The 21687-nt window shown below is 52.2% G+C and overlaps 1 protein-coding gene across 14 annotated transcripts in view; it reads left to right on the forward strand.

Moving 5' to 3' along the window:
• The window catches only part of DLGAP4 (DLG associated protein 4), a 227051-nt gene that overhangs the window by 143807 nt on the left and 61557 nt on the right, over positions 1-21687 (forward strand). For 2 of the 14 annotated variants that reach the window (XM_063600856.1, XM_063600855.1), the window contains exon 1: positions 14162-14334. The exons of 9 other annotated variants lie outside the window; for them this stretch is intronic. In XM_063600856.1, the coding sequence (XP_063456926.1) occupies positions 14163-14334 (172 nt within the window). In that variant the 5' untranslated portion in view covers position 14162. 3 more of the 14 variants (XM_008957275.6, XM_057300850.2, XM_057300851.2) reach the window with 3 other exon arrangements.

Below are 21687 nucleotides of genomic sequence, written 5' to 3' on the forward strand. Positions count from 1 at the left end.
TTGGAGGGGCTGGAGCTTGTAGGGTACTTGGTTGCTCCTTGGCTTAGAGCAGCCACCTGCTATAGTCAGGGCTTACTGCAGCTTGACCTGCCTCTTGGAATTAGTTCAGGTAGGCAAACCTGTAGGGCAGGTTGGAACCTGCAGAGAAGCCCGCAGTGAGGGTGGGGTCTGCACTGAGCCTTCTCAAAGGGATGTGTTTACAGGCTTCTCTCATATACACAATCAGGGAATACCTTCTGGATTCTTGGGTGTTTTGTTGTTGTTGAGACAGAGTCTCACTCCACACCCAGGCTGGACTGCAGTGGCATGATCTTGGCTAACTGCAACCTCTGCCTCCCAGGTTCAAGCAATTCTCATTCTTCAGCCTCCCAAGTAGCTGGAATTACAGACACATGCCACCATGCCTGGCTAATTTTTGTATTTTTAGTAGAGATGGGATTTCACCATGTTGGCCAGGCTGGTCTTGAACTTCTGACCTCAAGGGATCTGCTCATCGTGGCCTCCCAAAGTGCTGGGATTATAGGCGTGAGCTACCATGCCCAGCCCTGGATTCTTGTTCTAAATCATCTGAAGATAACCCATATGTGATCAGAGAAAGAAGGGGACCCTGTATAACTGAGAAAGCCATGAAATAATAGAAAATTGCATGTTCTCACTCATAAGTGGGAGGTAAACAATGAGGACACAGGGAGGGGAACATCACACACCAGGGCCTATCGGGGGGTGGGGGGGGGAGACAAGGGGAGGGAGAGCATTAGGACAAATATCTAATGCATGTGGGGTTTAAAACCTAGATGATGGGTTGATAAGTGCAGCAAACCACCGTGGCGCATGTATACCTTATTAAGTATTATTAAGATGGTCAAAAAAAAAAAAAAAGACATAATAGAAAATTAGCTGGGCACAGTGGCTCACGCCTATAATCCCAACACTTTGGGGGGCCAAGGCAGATCACTTGAGCCTAGGAGTTGGAGACCAGCCTGGGCAACATGATGAAACCCGGACTCTAAAAAAATTAAAAATTCGCTGGTCGGGTTGGCATATACCTGTGGTCCTCGCTACTCAGGAGGCTGAAGCAGGAGGGACATCTGAGCCCAGGAGATGAAAGGTGAAGTGAGCTGTGTTCACACCACTGCACTTCAGCCTAGGAGACAGACTGAGACCTTGTCTCAAAATAATAACAATAGAAAATCAAAACCAAGGAAAAACAGCACAATTTATTGTTTATCAATAGTAGAGAGAGGTTTGAGCTTACTCTGGCAAGCTAGTTCACCTTCCTGAGCCTCAGTTTCTCCATGTATAAATTGAGGGCATAAGCCAGACTCCAGGGATCTCTTAGGGAGATGAAACAAGACTGTGCATAGGACATGTTTAGGCAGGGACTTTCTTGTGGTAGAAGCTTGGTAAGTGGTAGCTGTTATTGTTGGTTCTCAGACCTGACTCTGAGCTTCCTGAAAATCAAAAACAATTGGGGGCTGGGCATGGTGGCTCATGCCTGTAATCCCAGCACTTTGTGAAGCCAAGGTGGGCAGATCACTTGAGGTCAGGAGTTCGAGACCAGCCTGGCCAACATGGTGAAACCCCATCTGTACTAAACATACAAAAATTACCCGGGTGTGGTGGTGCACACCTGTAGTTCTAGCTACTTGGGAGGCTGAGGTATGAGAATTGCTTGAACCCGGGAGGTGGAGGTTGCAATGAGCCAAGATTGAGCCACTGCGCTCCAGCCTGGGTGACAGAGCAAGACCTTGTCTCAAAGAAAAAAAAAAGCAATTGGGGTTGGATTGTAGGAAGAGAGGCACTGCTTCAAGTGCTCAACCGGTGTTTGATGTAAATAAATGTCTTCTCTGTTCCTTGTTCACCTCTGTTTCTGGTTCCTCCACTTGGGAAGGGATGGTAGCCAGGGAGGTGTCGTCTGGCATCGGGACTCTCTGATGCCACATACTGGCTCTTTCTCACACCCTGCAGGGTCCCCAGTGCCATCTTTCCCAGCATGGGCAATCTTCATTCACCTCACTGTTTCTTATTCCCCCTCAGCTTCTCCATCTGGCAGTCTGCCTCCTCGCCACTCAGCTTCTTTCTGCTAGGGCACCTGGCCCTGCTAGTCAGGCATCTTGGGTAGAATCCTCTGAAGACAACTCCAGCCCTATTTTCCCTCTTGGTGACCACTTAATGTATTTGAAAACAAGGGCCTTTGCCTTCTGGGACTCTGAAAATATAGACTGGTCTGCTACAGCCTCCGAAAATACAGACTGGCCCGCTACAGCCTTCCTTCTAGTCCTGCTGTTACCGGTAGCCCTGCCAGCCTCTCCACCTTCAAGGTCTCCAAACAGGAGCTGAGGCCCAGGTTCTGTGGCCTCCACATCCAGAAGAGCTCTCCCAGGCTGTCCCAGGCACTCTGCTACAGTTCCAAAGGGGCCATGGGTGAAGGATAACATCCCCCATATCCTCACACCCATGCGAAGTTCTCTAAGCATGAAGTGGGCCTGGAGGGATAGACAGCACCCCTAGCAATTCTCTTCAAATAAACCATCCCTCACCAGTTTTTCCAACCCCAGTCACTCATGAATGGACTAAAGATAGGGGATGGGCTACCTGTCCAAATACTGCCTGGGTCCCTGTATTGGTCAGCTCTTGCTACAATTATGCTGCATAACAAACAACCACAAAATCAGTGTAATACAACAATTCACATTTATTTCTTGCTCCCAAGTTTGTCAGTTGGGACAGTTCTGCTCCACATGTCTTTCATCCTCCTCCTGGGACCAAAGAGTCCTCCTTGGATCAGTGGTCTAGCCAGGGCATGTTCTCCTTATGGTGATGGCAGAAGACAGAAGAGCAAGCCTAACTAACCAAACAAGCACATTTCAAGGCCTCTGCTCATGTCATACCTGCTAACATCCTATTGGCAACACAAGTCATATGACTGAGCTCATAGACAAGGGATGGAGAAGTATCTGCTCACCTTTGTGTAGGAAACTATATTCATATGGCAAAGGGTGTGGCCACAGGGAGAGGTAAAGAATCAGGGTCTGGGTGGGCGCAGTGGCTCATGCCTATAATCCCAGCACTTTGGGAGGCCGAGGCAGGTGGATCACTTGAGGCCAGGAGTTTGAGACCAGCCCGGCCAACATGGCAAAACCCTGTCTCTACTAAAAATACAAAAATTAGCCAGGCATGGTGGTGCCCACCTGTAATTCCAGCTACTCAGGAGGCTGAGGCAGGAGAATCGCTTAAACCTGGGAGGTGGAGGTTGCAGTGAGCCAAGATCGCACTATTGCACTCCAGCCTGGGCAACAAAAGTGAGACTCCGTCTCAAAAAAAAAAGAATCAGGGTCAACAATTCTATGTTCCATGATCCACTGTCTTGGCTGTATTTACTCATGCCCTTCCCAGGTAGAAAACTTTTATTCCCAAGACCCCCAAAAGTCTCATCCAATCATGAGATTGGATCAGACTCTTATGATCTATGTCAGGTCTGGATGTGGCTTCTGTCGAACAATTGACTTTTAATTTTTTAAAGAAACTACTTATCTACCCTACAGTCTAACCCTCCCCAACCACACAGCATACACTGGTGAAACAGGGACAGGAGAACTGCAGTTAATACTCCTGTTCAGAAAAGGGGAAAGTGGAGATTCAGAGACTTACTGATCCATGGCAATTCTGAAGTCCTTCTGAGCAACTGTTGGGCAAATGCGTTGAGATTTGTTGATTAGGTACAAGTTCTCCCTGGGGTTGATCTTCTAGTCTACTGTTCTCCACAGCTCTTGGTTCTGCTCTCTGAAAGCCCTTCCTTCTCCATCAGCATTTTTGGCCACTTTTAAAGAGAACTTGGAGAATATAGCCTTGGGGAGCGGAACACCTTTCTTAGCTTGCTTCCTTCCTAAAGAAAGTTAGGGAGCTAGATGTCTTTTGCATCTTGAACGGTCTTACTCCCTTTAGCCTAAGCTGGTCAATTTTACCCATGCACCTACCTCAAACATTTGATGAGTTTTCTATGTATTTGATTCCATGTAACTTCGAGTGCCAAAAGCCATACCTATAATTGTTTTTGAGTCATGCCTCTCTCTTGACTTGATGCCTACTTTGGGCTTCTGTGGGACCATGCCCTTAAGCTTTCTGTAGGCCCTTTTGACCAGATAGTAGCATCTGCTACCTGGTATCTTGATTGATTGATTGATTGATTGATTGAGACAGAGTCTCGCTCTCTGTCGCCCAGGCTGGAGTGCAGTGGCGCGATCTCAGCTCACTGCAACATCTACCTCCCAGGTTCAAGCGATTCTCATGCCTCAGCCTCCCAAGTAGCTGGGAATACAGGCGTGTGCCACCATGCCTGGCTAATTTTTGTATTTTTAGTAGAGACAAGGTTTCACCATGTTGGCCAGGCTAGTGTCGAACTCCTGACCTCAAGTGATCCACCTGCCTCAGCCTCACAAAGTGCTGGGATTACAGGTGTGAGCCACCACGCCTGGCTCTACTATTTTTAGAGTGTTAATAAGAGATATTATAACCACACTTTGATTTGATCCTGTCCACATACGGCATCTTAACTGGCCATGACCTTGGTTTGATCTTTGCCCTGAGGCTGTATTTTTTTTTTTTTTTTGAGTTTCGCTCTTGTTGCCCAGGCTGGAGTGCAATGGCGCGATCTCAGTTCATCTCAACCTCCGCCTCCTGGATTCAAGTGATTCTCCTGCCTCAGCCTCCCAAGTAGCTGGGATTACAGGTATGCACCACCATGCCCAGCTAGTTTTGTATTTTTAGTAGAGACAGGGTTTCTCCCTGTAGGTCAGGTTGGTCTCAAACTCCTGACCTCAGGTGATCTGCCTGCCTCGGCCTCCCAAAGTGCTGGAATTACAGGCATGAGCCACCGTGCCTAACGAGGCTGTATCTTAATTTGAGAACGGTTTACTCTCTGGAGGGGCTGGAGTTGACAAATTTATTTTCCAACTAAACAAGTTCTGGTCTCCTTCCCTTTCCTCTAAACACTCCTTGAAGATCAGCTATTTTTTACTTTTTTAGACAGGATCTCCATGTGTCACCCAGGCATGGGTGCAGTGGCATGGTCATAGCTCACCATAGCCTCGACCTCCCAGGCTCAAGCGATCCTCCTGCCTCAGCCTCCCGAGTAGCTGAGACCAGAGTCATGCAGTACCATGCCTGGCTAATTTTTAAATTTCTTGTAGAGATGGGGTCTCCTTATGTTCTACCAGGCTGGTTTTGAACTCCTGGGCTCAAGTGATCCTCCCACCTTGGCCTTCTAAAGTACTGGGATTACAGGTGTGAGCCATGGCACTTGGCCTAGCTATTTCTTTTGAGTTCCTCCTTTTCTTGTAAATCTTTTTTTTTTTTTTTTTTAGACAGAGTCTTGCTCTGTTGTCCAGGCTGAAGTGCAGGATCTCAACTCACTGCAATCTCCACTTCCTGAGTTCAAGCCATTCTCCTGCCTTAGCCTCCCAAGTAGATGGGATTACAGGCATATGCCACCACACCCAGCTAACTTTCAAATTTTTAGTAAAGGTGGGGTTTCATCATGTTCGCTACACTGGTCTTGAACGTCTGACCTCAAGTGATCTGCCCGCCTCGGCCTCCCAAAGTGTTGGGATTACAGGCGTGAGCCACTGCGCTTGGCCTTTTTCTTGTGTAAGTCTTTTTTTTTTGAGACAGAGTCTCCCTCTATCACTCAGGCTGGAGTGCAATGGCACGATCTCGGCTCACTGCAACCTCTGCCTCCCAGGTTCAAGCCATTCTCCTGCCTCAGCCTCCCAAGTATCTGGGACTGCAGGCATGCGCCACCATGCCTGGCTAATTTTTGTATTTTTAGTAGAGACGGGGTTTCACCATGTTGGCCAGGCTGGTCTCAAACTCCTGACCTCAAGTGATATGCCTGCCCTGGCCTCCCAAAGTGCTGGGATTACAGGCGTGAGTCACCACGCCTGGCCCCTTTGTCTTGTAAGTCCTTAACAAATGCAGCCAAAAGGAGCAAGCTCAGGCCGGGTACAGTGCTGAGCACGGTGCTATAATCCCAGCACCGTAGGGAGGATCTCTTGAGGCCAGAAGTTCAAGACCAGCCTCAGCAACATAGTGAGACTCCATCTCTACAAAAAAATTTTTTTTAGTTAGCCACTGCACTTCAGCCTGTGTGACAGAGCAAAACCCTGTCTAAAAAGAAACAGAGGCTGGGTGCAGTGGCTCATACCTATAATCCCAATGCTTTGGGAGACCAAGGTGGGAGGATCACTTGAGCCCAGGAGTTCAAGATCAGCCTGGGCAACATAGTGAGAACCTGTCTCTACAAAATAAAAAAAATTAGCTGTGCATGGTGGTCACAGCTACTTGGGAGGCTGAGGTGGGATTTGCTTAAGCCTGGGAGGTCGTGCTGCAGTGAGCCATGATCATGCCACTGTACTCCAGCCTGGGTAGCAGAATGAGACTCTGTCTTTAAAAAAAAGAAAAAAGAGGCTGGGCACGGTGGGTCACACCTGTAATCCCAACACTTTGGGAAGCTGAGGTGGGTGGATCACCTGAGGTCAGGAGTTCGAGACCAGCCTGGCCAACATGGTGAAACCCTGTCTCTGCTAAAAATACAAAAATTAGCTGGGCGTGGTAGCGGGCACCTATAATCCCAGCTACTCTGGAGGCTGAGGCAGAAGAATCGCTTGAACCCAGGAGGCGGAGGTTGCAGTGAGCCGGGATCGCGCCATTGCACTCCAGACTGGGCGAAAAGAGTGAGACTCTGTCTCCAAAAAAAAAAAAAAAAAAAAAAAAAGAAAGAAAGAAAAGAAAAAGAAAAAAGAGTCCGGGCACAGTGGCTCACGCCTGTAATCCCAGCACTTTGGGAGGCCGAGGTGGGTGGATCACCTGAGGTCAGGAGTTTGAGACCAGAATGGCCAACATGGCAAAACCCCGTCTCTATTAAAAATACAAAAATTAGCTGGGCGCCTGTAATCCTAGCTACTCGGGAGGCTGAGGCAGGAGAGTCACTTGAACCTGGGAGGCAGAGGTTGCAGTGAGCCGAGATCGCACCATTACACTCCAGCCTGGGCGACAGAGCGAGACTCTGTCTCAAAAAAAAAAAAAAAAGATAGAAAGAAAGGGCACTCCTTAAGACACTTAACAGCCATCTGTTGAAAAATTGTCATGTCACACTTTTTGTTAGAATAAGGTCCTTTACTTCCATTTGCCAGAAATTTGTCATAATAATTATATAATTAAATTATGTCTATGTGGTGAATGGCTCCCCCTGATATGTAACATCCTTGATCAGTATAAAACTTGTACAACCATATATGGCGAGCCTGCCCAAAATCACTCCCTCCACAGACAAACACCAGCACACACAGGCACATCCTCACCACTGCACATCCAGCCACTGTCTCCCTACAGGGTCACCCCTGCTCAGAAGGCTGCCCCCTTACTCCTCAGCATCTGTCTCCAAGGAGTGAGCAATCGGGTCCTTTCTCCACCCCCAGGGCTGTTCTGAGCTTCCACGTTGCTGAAGGGCATGAAAGCTCTGTCCTTCTCACAGAGGCATCTGTGCACTCAGGTCCTGTGCAGGCCGGTGGGTTGATGTAGGGGAGCGGCAGTTATTGAGGCAGTGAGAGCCCCTCTCAAGCAGGGCGTGGGCAGGGTGAGGAGCTGCCTGCCTGCCCGCCCACCCACGTGGACCTGGCCAATTCTCCACTGCCAGTGCCACTACTGCTGTCCCTGTTCTCCCTCCCCCTGTCTGACCCAGATTCCACATTCCAGAAATAGCTCTGGCAGGTGACTGGCAGGCGGGGTCAGCTCTAGCTGGGATGGTGGGAGAAGCAGCCGCTGTGGATGCGTGCCCCTCCCCAGCCAAAGGACCTATCTAGGAGGGGGCTTGGGGGTGCCATCACTCCCCAGTTTGCCCCCTCCTGCCTCTCTTCTCTCTATGCCTCTGAGAAAAAGAAGAAAGGAGAACAGCCTCCCTCCTCCTCCCTCCCTCCTCTTACTCTGCCATCTCCCTCTCTTTCTTCCAGCTTCCCCTCCCTTCCTCTCCCTCTTTCTCCCCCCACCATCTTTGCCTTCTGTCTGTCTCCCTCAGTTCTCTGCTTCTCCCTCCCACCCTCTCTGCCTTCCTTCCCTCTCAGTTTCTGGCCCTCCTCCCCGTCCTCCCTTTCTGTGTCTCTCCCACTCCCTCTGAATCACAGGGAGGCTGTGATGACAGCCAGGGGCCTGGGCAGGCAAGGTGGTGGGCTGCAGGGTGTACCCCCACTCCTGCCAGCTGCATTCTCTGCACCTGAGTGTGTGCAAGCACACAGGCACACACACTTGGGCTCACTCCCTGACAGTGCTTGTGGCTCTAGGCTGACGTGGGATGGGCTCCAGGCCTGGGAACCACCCTTGCTCCTTGCTCAGGGACCCTGAGTTCTGTGTCACTCTGAGTGGGCACCTGCCCTCCCCTGGGCCTCAAAGTCTCTATCTGTGTCGTGAGGCCTTGGTTTGGGGACCCACGGGTACCTCCCATCTGTGACAATCCAGTCATCAGCTGCTATGCCTGCCCCTCTTTGTCCCATCTTCCATCCCCCAGCTTCTTCTCTGACTGCCCTCCTACCCCTAACCTCCCCCCCCGACCACACACTCTGTATACAGGAAGGGAGGTTGATAAAATTGCAGTACACAGTCAACCCTCCAGTCAACCCTGTCCCCCAACCCTACCCTGGGCCCACCTGTCCCCTCACTCCACCGCAGGCTCTTGTCAGCCCAATGCCTCTAGTCTCCACAGTGTCAGGGCTAAGAGGAAACTCAAAGACCATCATGTCCGGAGATTGCAAATGGACTTCAACCATGTGTCATCTCTGATCCCTGGAGCTCAGTTCTGAGATTTGGTTAAGCAAAGAAAGGTGCCACCATCGATTCGTGATGTCTACTGTAGCCAGAAGAGTTACATACATCTGCAATTCCTGATCTAACCCACTTATCCCAACATGCACGTGCGCACACACAGACATGCACACACATTTACAGATATTTCACAAAGAAACATCAGCCTAGAGAAGATGATTATCTATCAAGGTCAAAGTCAGCCAGCTAGTAGGTCAGGGAGCAGTTTCCTACCTGGGTGTGCCTGACTTCAAAGCCCTGGGTTCTCCATTGCCCCCTGTGCGTGGGAGCCACCCAGTCCTGGTAAAGCGGTACAAGCATGGGTGATGAAGGTATGTTACAGGAGTTGCAGGGGAAGTCCTCTAGCAACATGGGCAGGATGGATTAGAGGCTGAGAGGCCACTCACAGGTTGGTGCAGTGGTCTAGGTAAGTGACAGTGAGGTCAGGACAGGGGCCATAGGGTCAGAGAATAATGGGAGGACCCAGGAGGCCTTCCCGGAATGAATAATGAGGAACCACAATTCCCTACTGCTGAAACAGGCACCTCTCCACAGAGCACGCTGGGCAGAAGGCAGGCTTCCTGTCTGGGGTCCACCAACCCTTGGACTACGACATGCCTGATTAATTGAGTGCCTACTGCGTGCTGAGTATATGGATCCTCACTCTTCCATGTCCTGTTTTTAGCAGATCCACTCAGCCTTCTGGGGGAAATAGTGACCAGGACTGAAGGACTGGTGGGCAGGCCTCCAATCCCAGGATTGAGACTCTTGAGACAAGACAGGGGCATTCTGTATCCCCTCAGCGGGTAGAGAAGTCACCCCAAAGGAAGAGAGATGAAGGTGTTTAAATAGAACCTTGGAGGCCCTATGGCATGGTGGTTAAGCACCTGAGCCTTGCAATCAGGCATCTTTCACTGATAGATGTTTATTGATCAAGTGCTCTGGGCCAGGCTGTGTTGTAGGTACCATCAGTGAGCAAAATGGAAATCCTTGCCTTCATGGAGATTGTATTCTACTGGGAAGGGGAAGGGCAGACAAAACAATAAACATAAATAAGTGTGTGGTTTGTTGGTAGTTGGCACAGCATAAGGGGTCCTGGGAGTGGTGGCAGAGTGCAGGGAGGGGTGCCGAGGTATAAACAGGGTGGCTAGGGTACAGCTCATTGAGAGGGGGATTTTGAGTGAAGACTTTTTTTTTTTTTAAGACGGAGTCTCACTCTGTTGCCCAGGCTGGCGTGCAGTGGCGAGATCTTGGCTCACTGCAACCTCCGCTTCCCGGGTTCATGTCATTCTCCTGCCTCAGCCTCCTGAGTAGCTGGGACTACAGGCGCTCGCCACCACGCCCGGCTAATTTTTTTTTTTTTTTTTTTTTTTTTTTTTGAGACAAAGTCTCACTCTTGTCCCCCAGGCTGGAGTGCAATGGCTGCAATGTCCGCCTCCCTGGTTCTGGTTCAAGCGATTCTCCTGCTTCAGCCTCCTGAGTAGCTGGGATTATAGGCACCTGCCACCACACCTGGCTAATTTTTGTATTTTTAGTAGAGACGGAGTTTCACTATGTTGGCCAGGCTGGTCTTGAACTCCTGACCTCAGGTAATCCGCCTGCCTTGGCCTCCCAAAATGCTGGGATTACAGGCATGAGCCACCACGCCCGGCCAATTTTCTGTATTTTTAGTAGAGATGGGGTTTCACCGTGGTAGCCAGGATGGTCCTGATCTCCTGACCTCATGATCCGCACACCTTGGCCTCCCAAAGTGCTGGGATTACAGGCACACCCAGCTAATTTTTGTATTTTTAGTAAAGATGGGATTTCACCATGTTGGCCAGGCTGGTCTCGAACTCCTGACCTCAAGCTATCCACCCCACCTCCCAAAGTGCTGGGATTACAGGCATGAGCCACCACACCCGGATTGAGTGAAGACTTGAAGGAAGTGTGGGAATAAGCAGTGCTGGGAAGCACTCCAGGCGGGGGGTGAGTGGTACAAAGGCCCTGAGGCAGGAGGTGCCTGACAGGCTGGTGGGGGGCAGAGCACTGAGGAGAGAGCCATGGTAAGAGGTGAGGTTCGAGGACAGGGAGGGGAGGGTTGGGTCTGGCCACCGACTGTGGAAACAACTTTGTCTTTTGGCTCTGAGTACAAGGGGGAACCACTGGGGCACTGGAGCACAAGAGTGACATGACCTGGTGTGTGTCTTAAAAGAAACACTCAAACCGGGTGCGGTGGCTCACGCCTGTAATCCCAGCACTTTGGTAGGCCGAGGCAGGCAGATCACCTGAGGTCGGGAGTTTGAGACCAGCCTGGCCAACGTGGTGAAACCCCATATCTTTTTTTTTTTTTTTTTTTGAGATGAAGTCTTGCTTCTGTTGCCCAGGCTTGGAGTGCAATGGCGAGGGGTTTCACCATGTTGGTCAGGCTGGTCTTGTACTCCTGACCTCAGGTGATCCACCCGCCTCAGCCTCCCAAAGTGCTGGGATTACAGGCATGAACCACCGTGCCTGGCAAAACCCCTCTCTACTAAAAATACAAAGCCAGATGTGATGGCACAGATCTGTAATCCCAGCTACTCGGGAGGCTGAGGCATGAGAATCGCTTGAGCCTGGGAGGCAGAGGTTGCAGTGAGCCGAGATTGCGCCACTGCACTCCAGCCTGGCAACAGAATGAGACTCCGTCTCAAAATAAAAAAAAGAAAAGAAAAAGAAAAAAAGACTACTCAGGGGGCTGCATGGAGCCACGTTTGAGGGGCAAGAAGTGGGTGATATGGGAATACCAGGGTGATGATGGTGGCTTAGGCAGGGTGGCAGTGAGGGAGGTGGTGACAACTCACTGGATCCTGGGAGGGCTCTGAAAGTGGAGTCAACAGGATTCTTTGGTGGATTGGATGTGGGTGAGAGTGAAGGAGAACAGCTAAGGGGTGATGAGAAGGAATGGTTACACAGCCAGGTCGCGTGGGGACAGCCCTCACTCCTCTAACTGCCAGTTCTGGCACCTGAGACAGGACAGTGACTATCTGGGAAGTTGGGAGAGGAGCATCTTCACCCCCCGGATGGGGAGCCTTGGGGTCCAGGCTGGGGATTAGGGAGGGGGAGCATGTGAGTCCTGTCTGTGCCCCATCTCAGGCTGTGGTCCAGCCAACTCTGCCTTGTAGGGATTCCAGCCAGACTGGGGAGCTCTTAGGGGAAGGACCCAGTACTGGAGTACAGTAGATGTTCCATAAATATCTTCTGGGACCCTAAAGCATCACCATCAGAAGGGACTGTTAAAATCTCCTAGCCCAAGGGTCTCAAATTTGGTAAAATACAAACACTGTTTGACACTGCCTGAGTTCTGTCCCAGGAATCTGCTTTTCTTTTTTGTTATTTTTTTATTTTGGAGACAGTGTCTCACTCTGTCACCCAAATTGGAGTGCCGTGGCAGGATCACAGCTCACTGCAGCTTTGACCTCCTGGGCCCAAGCAATCCTCCCACCTCAGCTTCCTGAGTAGCTGAGGAGCCACAGGCACATGCCACCACACCCAGCTAATTTTTTAATTTTTGTGGAGGCAGGGTCTCCCTATGTTGCCCAGGCTGGTCTTTTTTTAATTAATTAATTAATTTTTTTTTTGAGACGGAGTTTCGCTCTTGTTGCCCAGGCTGGAGTGCAATGGCGCAATCTTGGCTCACCGCAACCTCCGCTTCCCGGGTTCAAGCGATTCACCTGCCTCAGCCTCTCAAGTAGCTGAGATTACAGACATGTGCCTCCATGCCCGGCTAATTTTGTATTTTTAGTAGAGACGGGATTTCTCCATATTGGTTAGGCTGGTCTTGAACTCCTGACCTCAGGTGATCCTCCCGCCTTGGCCTCCCAAAGTGCTGGGATTACAGGCGTGAGCCACCACACTCGGCCCAGAATCTGCTTTTCAGTTGGTGCCCCCAGTGATCTCTATTCAGGGTGTCAATCACGGTCCACAGTTTGAAAAATCTTGCCTTGGTCCAGTTTCTCTCCAGGAAACAGATAGGGCTGGTGAGTCCCAGAGAGGGAAAGGGACTTGTTCAAGGTCACACAGGGAGTGTGTTATTAAATTTGGGAGGGTGGAAGTGGAATAATGATATTTCATCTTATGCTGTGTGTGCTGCCTTGGGTCGTCAGGGCCCATAACAAATGTACCTTGTTTTTTTCCTAAGTAAATCAACCTTGGCTCACGCCTGTAATCTCAACACTTTGGGAGGCCGAGGTGGGAGGATCGCTTGAGCCCAGGAGTTCAAGACCAGCCTGAGCAACAGAGACCTTGTCGCTACAAAAAATAAAAATAACCAACTTAAAGTGAATAGTACAGGCGTAGCATAAGTGACTGAGATAGGATGACCTTCAAAGTGCTTAGCACAGTGCCTGGATTCAAAACGGTTGGCTAACCCTCAATTCTGTTTATTATTTTTACACCTTAATGCAAAAACCATGACAGTGGTATTGGAAACATTATCATCTTCGCCAGTGCTCAAAATATTTTGATATGTCAAAAATTCTTTTCTCCATTTTTTGGAAAACAGATGCGAGAAAGGAAAGGACTTGCCTAGGTCACCCAGCAAGGCAGGTCATGAACAAGAGTTGGGTCTGCGTCTGGCAGACCTACCATAGGTGCGGCCTGGAGAGATGAGGCCCACAAGGCAGCGACAGGACCTGGATTCAGTGAGGAGAGGGGACTCGCGGGGTAGAAGCCAGGAACCGGGAAGGCGAGGAGGCGTGAAGGCACCACCTACTGCCAACCCGGCTCGAGCTGGTCACTTTGCCCTCCATGAGATCGTAGGTGTGCTTGTTGTTTTATTTTACGGGGGAGGAATGGAAGGCTCAGGGAAGTTGAATGCGGATGTTGTTCAAGATCACACAGGCCTCCAGAGGCGGAGCCGGGATTGGAACCCAATCTCTAGGACTCTGGGTTAGCAAAGCAAAGGGAGGATGCAGTGGCGAGGACAGCTAGATACACCTAGGACGCAGAGCAGCCAGGACCAGAGGGCCAATCTGACTATGCAGGGGTGAGAGGGCCACCTCGGGCAGCTTCCTCGGAGCCTCGGTTCCCCCCTTACAGCGAGGTGTCGCTGGGGTGAACCGGTGGGAACTCCCGCCTCGGTCCACCTCCCGCACAGAGCATGCGTCGCGTTCCAGCTGGAACCGGTTTGGCGAGGCGGTTCGAGGGGCGGAGGCCCCCCCCCCGCCCCCCCATGCTCGGGCATGCGCGTGCCGACGTGGGCGCGCGCTCCTTTCCTGGGCCGGCCGGCCTGGGCGTGGGCCGGACGCGGCGGCCCGCGCGCCTGCGCACCAGCCCGGCTGCGCGCGCCGGGCCACATGCCAAGCGGGCTGCGCGCGCCCCTGCCCGGCCCGGGAGTCCCTGACGACGCGCGCGCGGCTGACGCGGGGGGCGGGGAGGGGCGGGGCAGGCGCGGGACTTTAACCCGGAGGCCCCGCCCCTCGGGCGTACAAAACCGGAGCCTCGGGCCGGGCTGCGTGAGGGAGGAGGGTGAGTGCCCGCCGCTGGCCGCCGCCGCCGCCGCCAGTCCGTCCGTCAGTCACTCCGTCCGTCTGTCCGGTCCACGTCGTCGCTGCCGCCTCCTCAGCCCGGACGCCCGGGGCCCGCCCAGCGCCGCCCGGAGCAGCCGCGGCCCCGCGAGGAGACGGGCGCCGCCCCCGCCCGGCCCGGCCCTGCCCCGCCCCCGCCCTCCTCCTCCTCCCCGTCTGTCCGTTCGTCCGTCCGTCCGCCCGCGCTTCCGTCCTTCTGTCCAGCCGCCAGTCCTCCAGCCCGTGTCCCCGCTCCGCCCGCTTTGTCTCTCCCCGGCTCGCTGTCTCTTTGTCTCTGCCCTCGCGCTCCTCCGCAGCCCCTCCCTCGCTCCCCATCTCGGGTCCCCTTCTCAAAGCGCTCTTCAGCTCTCAGAGCCGCCCTTTCTGGGCGACCCCACTCTTCGGGACTCCCCCTCAGAGCGCCCCCAGATCTTTTGGGGTTCCCCTTGAGAACACCTTCCACTCTCCCCAAGGGCTCCCCGTGAGTTTCTTGCACATCCTTTGGGGGTTCTGCACCCCAAATCGCTGGGGTCTCGCCTCCTCTGAACCCCCATTGCCCCTGGGCTTTCCCTCTTCTGGGTGTTCCCCATATCCACTGGGAGCTCCTAGGTCCCAAGTTGGAGTCTTTCTCCTTGGGACCCCCCAATATGTCCTCAGCTCCCTGACTTCAGGAGCGCCTCTCTGCTTTCCCCTGGTTTGTCCCCTGTCGCTGTCTCTCCTTGTTCTCTCTCAGGTCTCCGAGCACCCCCACTTCTCGGGATCGGAGTCCCCTGCTTTGCTCTCCCTGCCCCTCTGTGCCCCCACATCTGTCTCGGTGGTCTCGCCACTCTGTGCCTCTTGCCCTGAAGGCCCCCCTTTGAGCCTGCTTCTTTGCCTGGGGCCCTTGGCCCCCCCTTGCTTTTTCAGCCCTAGCCCCCTGTCTCCCCTTCTCTCTGCTCCTTGTCTCCCTCTCCCTTTTTCTGTCTTTGCCGGGTCTCTGGGTCTCTGACCCCCATCCGGCCCTCATGGCTTTGTGTCTGGAGCTCTTGAAGCAATGTGAGTGGTGGGGTGTCCGGGTCGGGCCGGAGTTGGCCCGCAGGCTGGCCGCGGCCGAGGCTCCATGGGGTTGGCGCTGGGGCAAGGGCTGGCGCTAGGGCAAGGGGGCTCTGGGGCCTCCCACAAAAGGGGGAAAGGAGGGAGGGGCCAGGCTGTCTGGCGGAGGAGGGAGTGGGGGGGGCCTTCCTGCTCTGAGGCTTCTGCTTTAGTTGCTTGAGTGTGTGGAGGGCACCACGGGCTGGGCATCCCTGCCCACTTGGCCCCGCATGGCCTGGCACTTTGTGATCGCTTGTGGGCAGGCCGGGCTATTTTGGAGCCGGCAGGATGTGATATCATTTGGACGTTTATTTAGCCCCGGCTGGGTGTGGGGGCTGCGTTCTTGCCAGCTTGAGTAATGAAATTTTGCAGGGGGGTGGGGGTGGGGTCAGCCTCCTAGGCAGCTAGGCTGTGGGGTTCATGGCCAGAACTTTGCAGAACACCTGAGTGGGCAAGTGAACAAAGGTCTGTGCTGCCTGGATCTTGCTGAGATTCGATTCAGGATGAGCAGGGAGAGGACTTCTTAATCTGACCACCCTGAGGATTGGCTTTGGTAGTCTAACCTCTGGGGCCTTGGTTCTGCCAGCTTCAAGGTGTGTAACCTTGAGTGAGACCCTTGTCCTCTCTGTCAGTTTCCCTATCTGTAAAAAGTGGATAATTGTGCTGGCCTCACACTGTTGTCATGATGATCAAATGAAACATCTGTAGACACGCTTTGTGAACTGTCAGCCTGTCTTTAAACAGCCCCATCGAGGGAGAGGAGCTTGCCCAAGGGTAAACAGCTGGCTCGCTCCTGCCAGAGCTGGGACAGGGACCCAGGACTAGGACATTACAGTCCAGGGCTCTTTAACCTCCTCCCCACTGCCTGGTTATTCGAGAATGCACCTGCCCTTCCAATAGAGCAGGGAGACGGCTGTTTCTTAATTCAGGCCCCAATCCTGCTTGCTCTTTGTTAGTCCGTTTGTAAAGATAGATGGGCGTGCCCATCGGGATGTCTGTGCAGGGGGACAGTTGGATTTTCCATGTTCCATCCCATTGTTGTTTAAGGGTGGGCCCTGCTTGGACAGTGGCACTTGGAATAAAGTCACTTTGTAGTTGTGAGCCTTGGCTGCTTTTCCTGCTTCCCCTGTAGAGTAGGGGAACAAAGACCTCAGCCGAGAGAGGTTCTGCAGAGAGCTGGGGTTTGCTGTCAAGGAGCTTAGGATGTCCTAGAACTTTGGTGCAGGGAATGAGATCAGCTGTTCAAGCGCCTTGTCTTACAGATGAAGAGATGAGGCCCAGAAGGGCCAGGGACCCACAGAGGTTTGAGCCAGGACTTCTGGGTCCTGTTCCATGGCACTGCCTTTGAAGAAGTCACTGTCATGCTGTTATCACCTGCCCCTGGTGTATAATGACAATCTCTAACATCCTTTGACCTTTTTACTGTGTACGCTGTGCTTGGTGCTTTACTTCAGCTACTTGCAGTGGAAAAGAAGAAGGGCTTGGTGCCTGGCCCGGAAGTGAGGGGTGCAGGATCCCAGTTCCCACATCTCACCCACTTTTAGGGATGTCACTTTCCTTTGGGCTTCAGCTTCCTAATCCATAAAATGGGAATAACATTCCTTATCCTAAGACTGATTCTGAAATCATGGAATCCCTCAAGAATTGTGTGAGCAGCGGCTCACTCCTGTAATCCTAGCACTTTGGGAGGCCAAGGCAGGCAGGTCGCTTGAGCTCAGGAGTTCAAGACCAGCTTGGGCAACAAGACAAAACCCTGTTGCTCCAAAAAATACAAAAATTAGCTGGGTGTGGTGGCATGCGCTTGTATTCCCAGCTACTTGGAGGAGGCTGAGGCAGGAGGATAGCTTGAATCCAGAAGGTCAGGAGGTCGAGACTGCAGTGAGCTGAGATCGTGCCACTGCACTCCAGCCTGGGTAACAAAATGAGACCCTGTCGACCGGGCGCGCCGGCTCACGCCTGTAATCCCAACACTTTGGGAGGCCGAGGCGGGCAGATCACTGGAGGTCAGGGGTTCGACATCAGCCTGACCAACATGGTGAAACCCCATCTCTACTGAAAATACAAAAATTAGCTGGGTGTGGTGGCACACGCCTGTAATCCCAGCTACTTGGGAGGCTGACGCAGGAGAATCATTTGAACCTGGGAAGCGGAGGTTGCAGTGAGCTGAGATTGCACCATTGCACTCCAGCATGGGTGACAAAAGCAAAACTCTGTCTCAAAAAAAAAAAAAAGAAAAGAAAAAAAGAAGAAACTGTGCCAGAGAGTAGAAACTCTGGGTTTCAGAACCACAAACGCCTGGTTTTAATCAGTCTCCATCATTCACTGCCTTTGTAATCTTGGGCAAATTATTTCTTTGAGCTTCAGTTTTCTTATCTGGACTCAAGATCTGTATTACAGGATTATGATGAGGATTAAATGAGATTATGTATTTTTTTTTAAATCTGGTGCACAGTAGGCATTTAATAAATGTGAACTTTCCCTTCCCAAAAACATCTGGGTGACTTTTCTCTTTGTAGGAACTAGACAGCCCAGTTCCCCCCCCTCCCCCCCCCCCCCCGCCCCCGCATGCCCTGTGGTTGGGGTTTAGATAACTAGGAAAGCACCTGTGGCTATTCTAATAGTAATAGGAGTGATCTTCTCATCTCTCCCAGGCTGTGTGAGGCATTGTGTAATCAGCCAGGCTCTTTCCCGACCATTGTTCTCCACCAACAGGCCTGGAAGTCGGAAGCCAGTGGAGTTCTCCCTGTTTCACAGGTGAATGAAAAATAGGGGGCCCAGAGAGAGACAAGGACCTGCTCAGGGGCCCACAGCCACAGCAGTGACAGGCAAACTTGGAGCCCAGGCCTCTTCTCCACAGCCCACAGCGTTTCTCCAGGTTTATGGCTTCTGCCTGATAGCCTACCCCTCAGGCCGCCTTCCCTGGGTCTGTTCCCATCTGTTCTGGGAGGAGGGTTTTCTTGACATTTCCCCAGTCTCTGAGCTCATCTTGAATTTAAAAGGAGGCTATCTGGAGGCTGGGTGGGGACTGAGTCACCACCTCCCGTGGCTTTCTCATCCTGAGCAGCAACCAGACACACCCAGAGGGCCACTGCTGGAGACCTGCAGGTTGTAAACGCCACACAGGCTTTCTTCCCAGAAGCTCAGATGGGCTCTTGCGGGAAGGCTGTCATCGTGGTTCTGTATGTATTTCTTCCTTCCCCTAGCCACTTTGAGAAGTTGTTGCCTGTCCTTTCCCTCTTCAGCCTTTATTAATGCTGTCCTCTTCCCCTATAGTGCCCTCTCTTCCCCTAGAGGCCCACACTGTCAAATGCCACCTCCCCCAGGAAGTCTGTCCTTGCTGGCTCTGGAGTCCCAGCAGGACTCCTGAGGATGCTTACGGCATGACCTTGGCAGGTCACGCCACCTTTCTGTGCCTCAGTTTTCTCATATATAAAATTTGGGTTTCTTGTCTTTATAAAGCTCCATCCCTAGACACTCTCATTTGGCAGGTCTTGGGGCAGGAATCAAATGCCCCTAGGTTTTTAAACCAGCTCTCTAGAGGATGCTGGTGCTGAGAGCCTGTTGGCTGCAACCTGGGAAAAGCTGAACTGAGAGGACCCTGGTTTGCATGACAGCCTAGCTTGTTGCTGTGTGACCTTGGATTAGTCAGCTTTCTGTACCTCCGTTTTCTTCCCTATCAGATTGGGATGGAAATGAGAACTCGTGTAGTAACAGCCCCTCAATAAATGGCAGTCATCACCATCATCAGCTTTGTTTTGTGTGGGGATTGGTGGTTTTCAGAAGCAAGTCACCCTTCCCCTACTTGGTCCTGGCAGCAGGCACTGTCAAGTCAGACTGGGCCAGGGTGCAGGCTGTGGAATTGAACACCTGAGCAGGAATGAAGTCTAGTCCTTACAGGAATGTAATGAGGTTGATGAGGTGTGTGGTGTAAATCTCTCTCGGGTTCCCAGATTTCCCAGACCTGACTGTGGCTGCCTTTCCTCACTCAACCTGTGCAGGAATCAGCTGTGTTAACAGACAGACCCACCCATTCTTAGAAACCAAGGCTACCTTAAAGAGAAATACAAGCCACATTCTAGAGCTAAAACATGGCTGTTCCACAGCATGGAAGCAGGCCCAGGGACGGGTAGGGATGCCTAAGATCCCAGAGCAAGACTAGAGCCACATCTTTGCCTCCCTCCCCCAGGCTCCCTCGTCTCTACATCACTGGCCTGGAGCCCTGAGGTCTGGTTTGGCCAGTGAACAGTTTCCTCATGGGATAGGAGCAAGAGAAGTGGTCCCAAGTGGTCAAAGCGAGTCTCTCTCTCTCTGTCTCTCTGTCTCTCTCTGTCTCTCTCTGTCTCTGTCTCTCTCTCTCTCTCTCTCTCTCTGTCTGTCTCTGTCTCTCTCTCTCTCTCTCCCCTCTCTCTCTCTCTCCCCTTCTCTCGGCCCTGCCTTCCTAGCCCTGGGCTAGGCTCTGGGAGGATGGGGATTAATAGACAGACAAGGCGTCTCTGCCCTGAGGAACTTATGGTCTGACAAGAAGACAAGCCTACAATTATGAGAGACTGTGTGACACTCTGTAATTAAGCGTCTGCTGAGGAAAAGCATTGTCTGAGAAGGAAGAAGTGAGCATGAGCCAGAGGAAACAAGAGCCCTTTGAGGGGGGCTGGATTTGCAGAGGCAGAGGGTGGTGCCGACATTCCAGGGAGGTGGGTGCAGAGGGCATGGCTGGATGATAAGTGTGCATTTAGGGAAACAGCAGTATGCTAGTTTTGCTGAGGCATCAGGGCTCTGGCTGGAAAATCTGGGTGGAGCCAGGAGGTTGTAGGCAGTGTTAAACAGCTGAAAAGCAGAGGCATTGGGGAGGCATGGAAGGTTTTAGAGCAGAGGTAGCACAACTGGAAGACTTTCCAGAGGATGAATCAGGCTGGGTAAATTGGAATGAATAAAAATCACAACAGGGAGGAGGCTTTGCAGGCATCCAGATGACACAAGAGGGTGAGGTTTGGGTGGGGCCCATGGGAGTGGGAAGAGCCAATTGGGGTAGCAGAGGATGCTGTACTCCCTTAGGAAAGCTTGGCCAGCGCCCTGATGGGCCAGAAGGGAAAATGTTGGGTGTTGCTGGTTTGGGGCAGGAAGTAGCAGTCTGAGCACATTTCTTGTACACCTGCTGTTTGCCTGGCTCTGCGCCAGGGGCTCCACAAGGGCGCTCATGAAATCTGTACAGTAAGCCAGAGGCAGGTGGACTTCCCATCCCTGTTTTGCAGATAAGGAAAAGGTAGCTCAGGCCCAAGGCCAGCTGTCTCCAAACCGTGTCTCTTCCCACAGCTCAGCTCTGCTTCTTGGAAAGGGAACTCCTGCTTTTAGGGTCCCAAGGGGCTGAGCCTTCTTTCCCTTTAATTAGGAGCAAGCACATTTATCCTAAAAGCCCACAAATCTTGCTTTCTAAGGATCCTGAAGGTCAGGGTGCCAGTTTAGAATTCCTTAAAGGTGGAAGAGTCAGAGGAGCTAGGGACCCTCACACAAGCAGTTTTACACACTGGACTGTGAGAAGCTTCCGGAGTTGTGCTGTGTATATGTCCAGTCCGATAGTAGGCATGTCCACCACTGGGCCTGTTGGAATTCTCAGCCAGCCCCCACCAGAGAGGGGCCCAGCCAACGCAATCAGTCACCCACAAAGGCGGGAAGGGACTTGTCTCCAAGGTACCTTGCACAGGAGAGCCAAGTGACGGAGCCTAGGACTCATTTCTCAGGCTGCAGCCAGGAATCCCCAGTGGGCAGAGGGAAAGGGAAGGGGACTAGTGCTTACACAGTGGCTACCATGGGAGGCAGCAGTGGTTGGTCCCAGTGTACAGCCAGGAATTTGATGGCTTGGCCGAGGGCTCCCAGCCAATCATTCTCTCTGTGTGCAGCCCACACTCCTCTGAACACAAACTTGGTCATGAGGCAGAGCAACCACATGGCAGGCACAGCCTCCAGGTGCCCCTCACCCTGCTGCTCCCTTGCCTCCAGCAAACACCCAGCATCTGTATGCCAGTTTGCTTTGGCAGATACTCTGAGCCCAGTGATATGCAGGGTACGATTGTAACTGTAACCGTGTTCTTCATACCAAAATCTGGACAAAGGTTTTGAGAGATTTTTTGCTCCTTTGGAACAGAGGTGGCCTGAGAAATGCTATTTGGACATTGGAACAGTGGACTAGAGTGACCTATGCTGTCCCTTTCCATTGTAGTAATTCATTTGATGACCATCTGGAGCCAGT

This window comes from Pan paniscus, chromosome 21, assembly GCF_029289425.2.
Source record: "Pan paniscus chromosome 21, NHGRI_mPanPan1-v2.0_pri, whole genome shotgun sequence".
Classification (NCBI taxonomy): domain Eukaryota; kingdom Metazoa; phylum Chordata; class Mammalia; order Primates; family Hominidae; genus Pan; species Pan paniscus.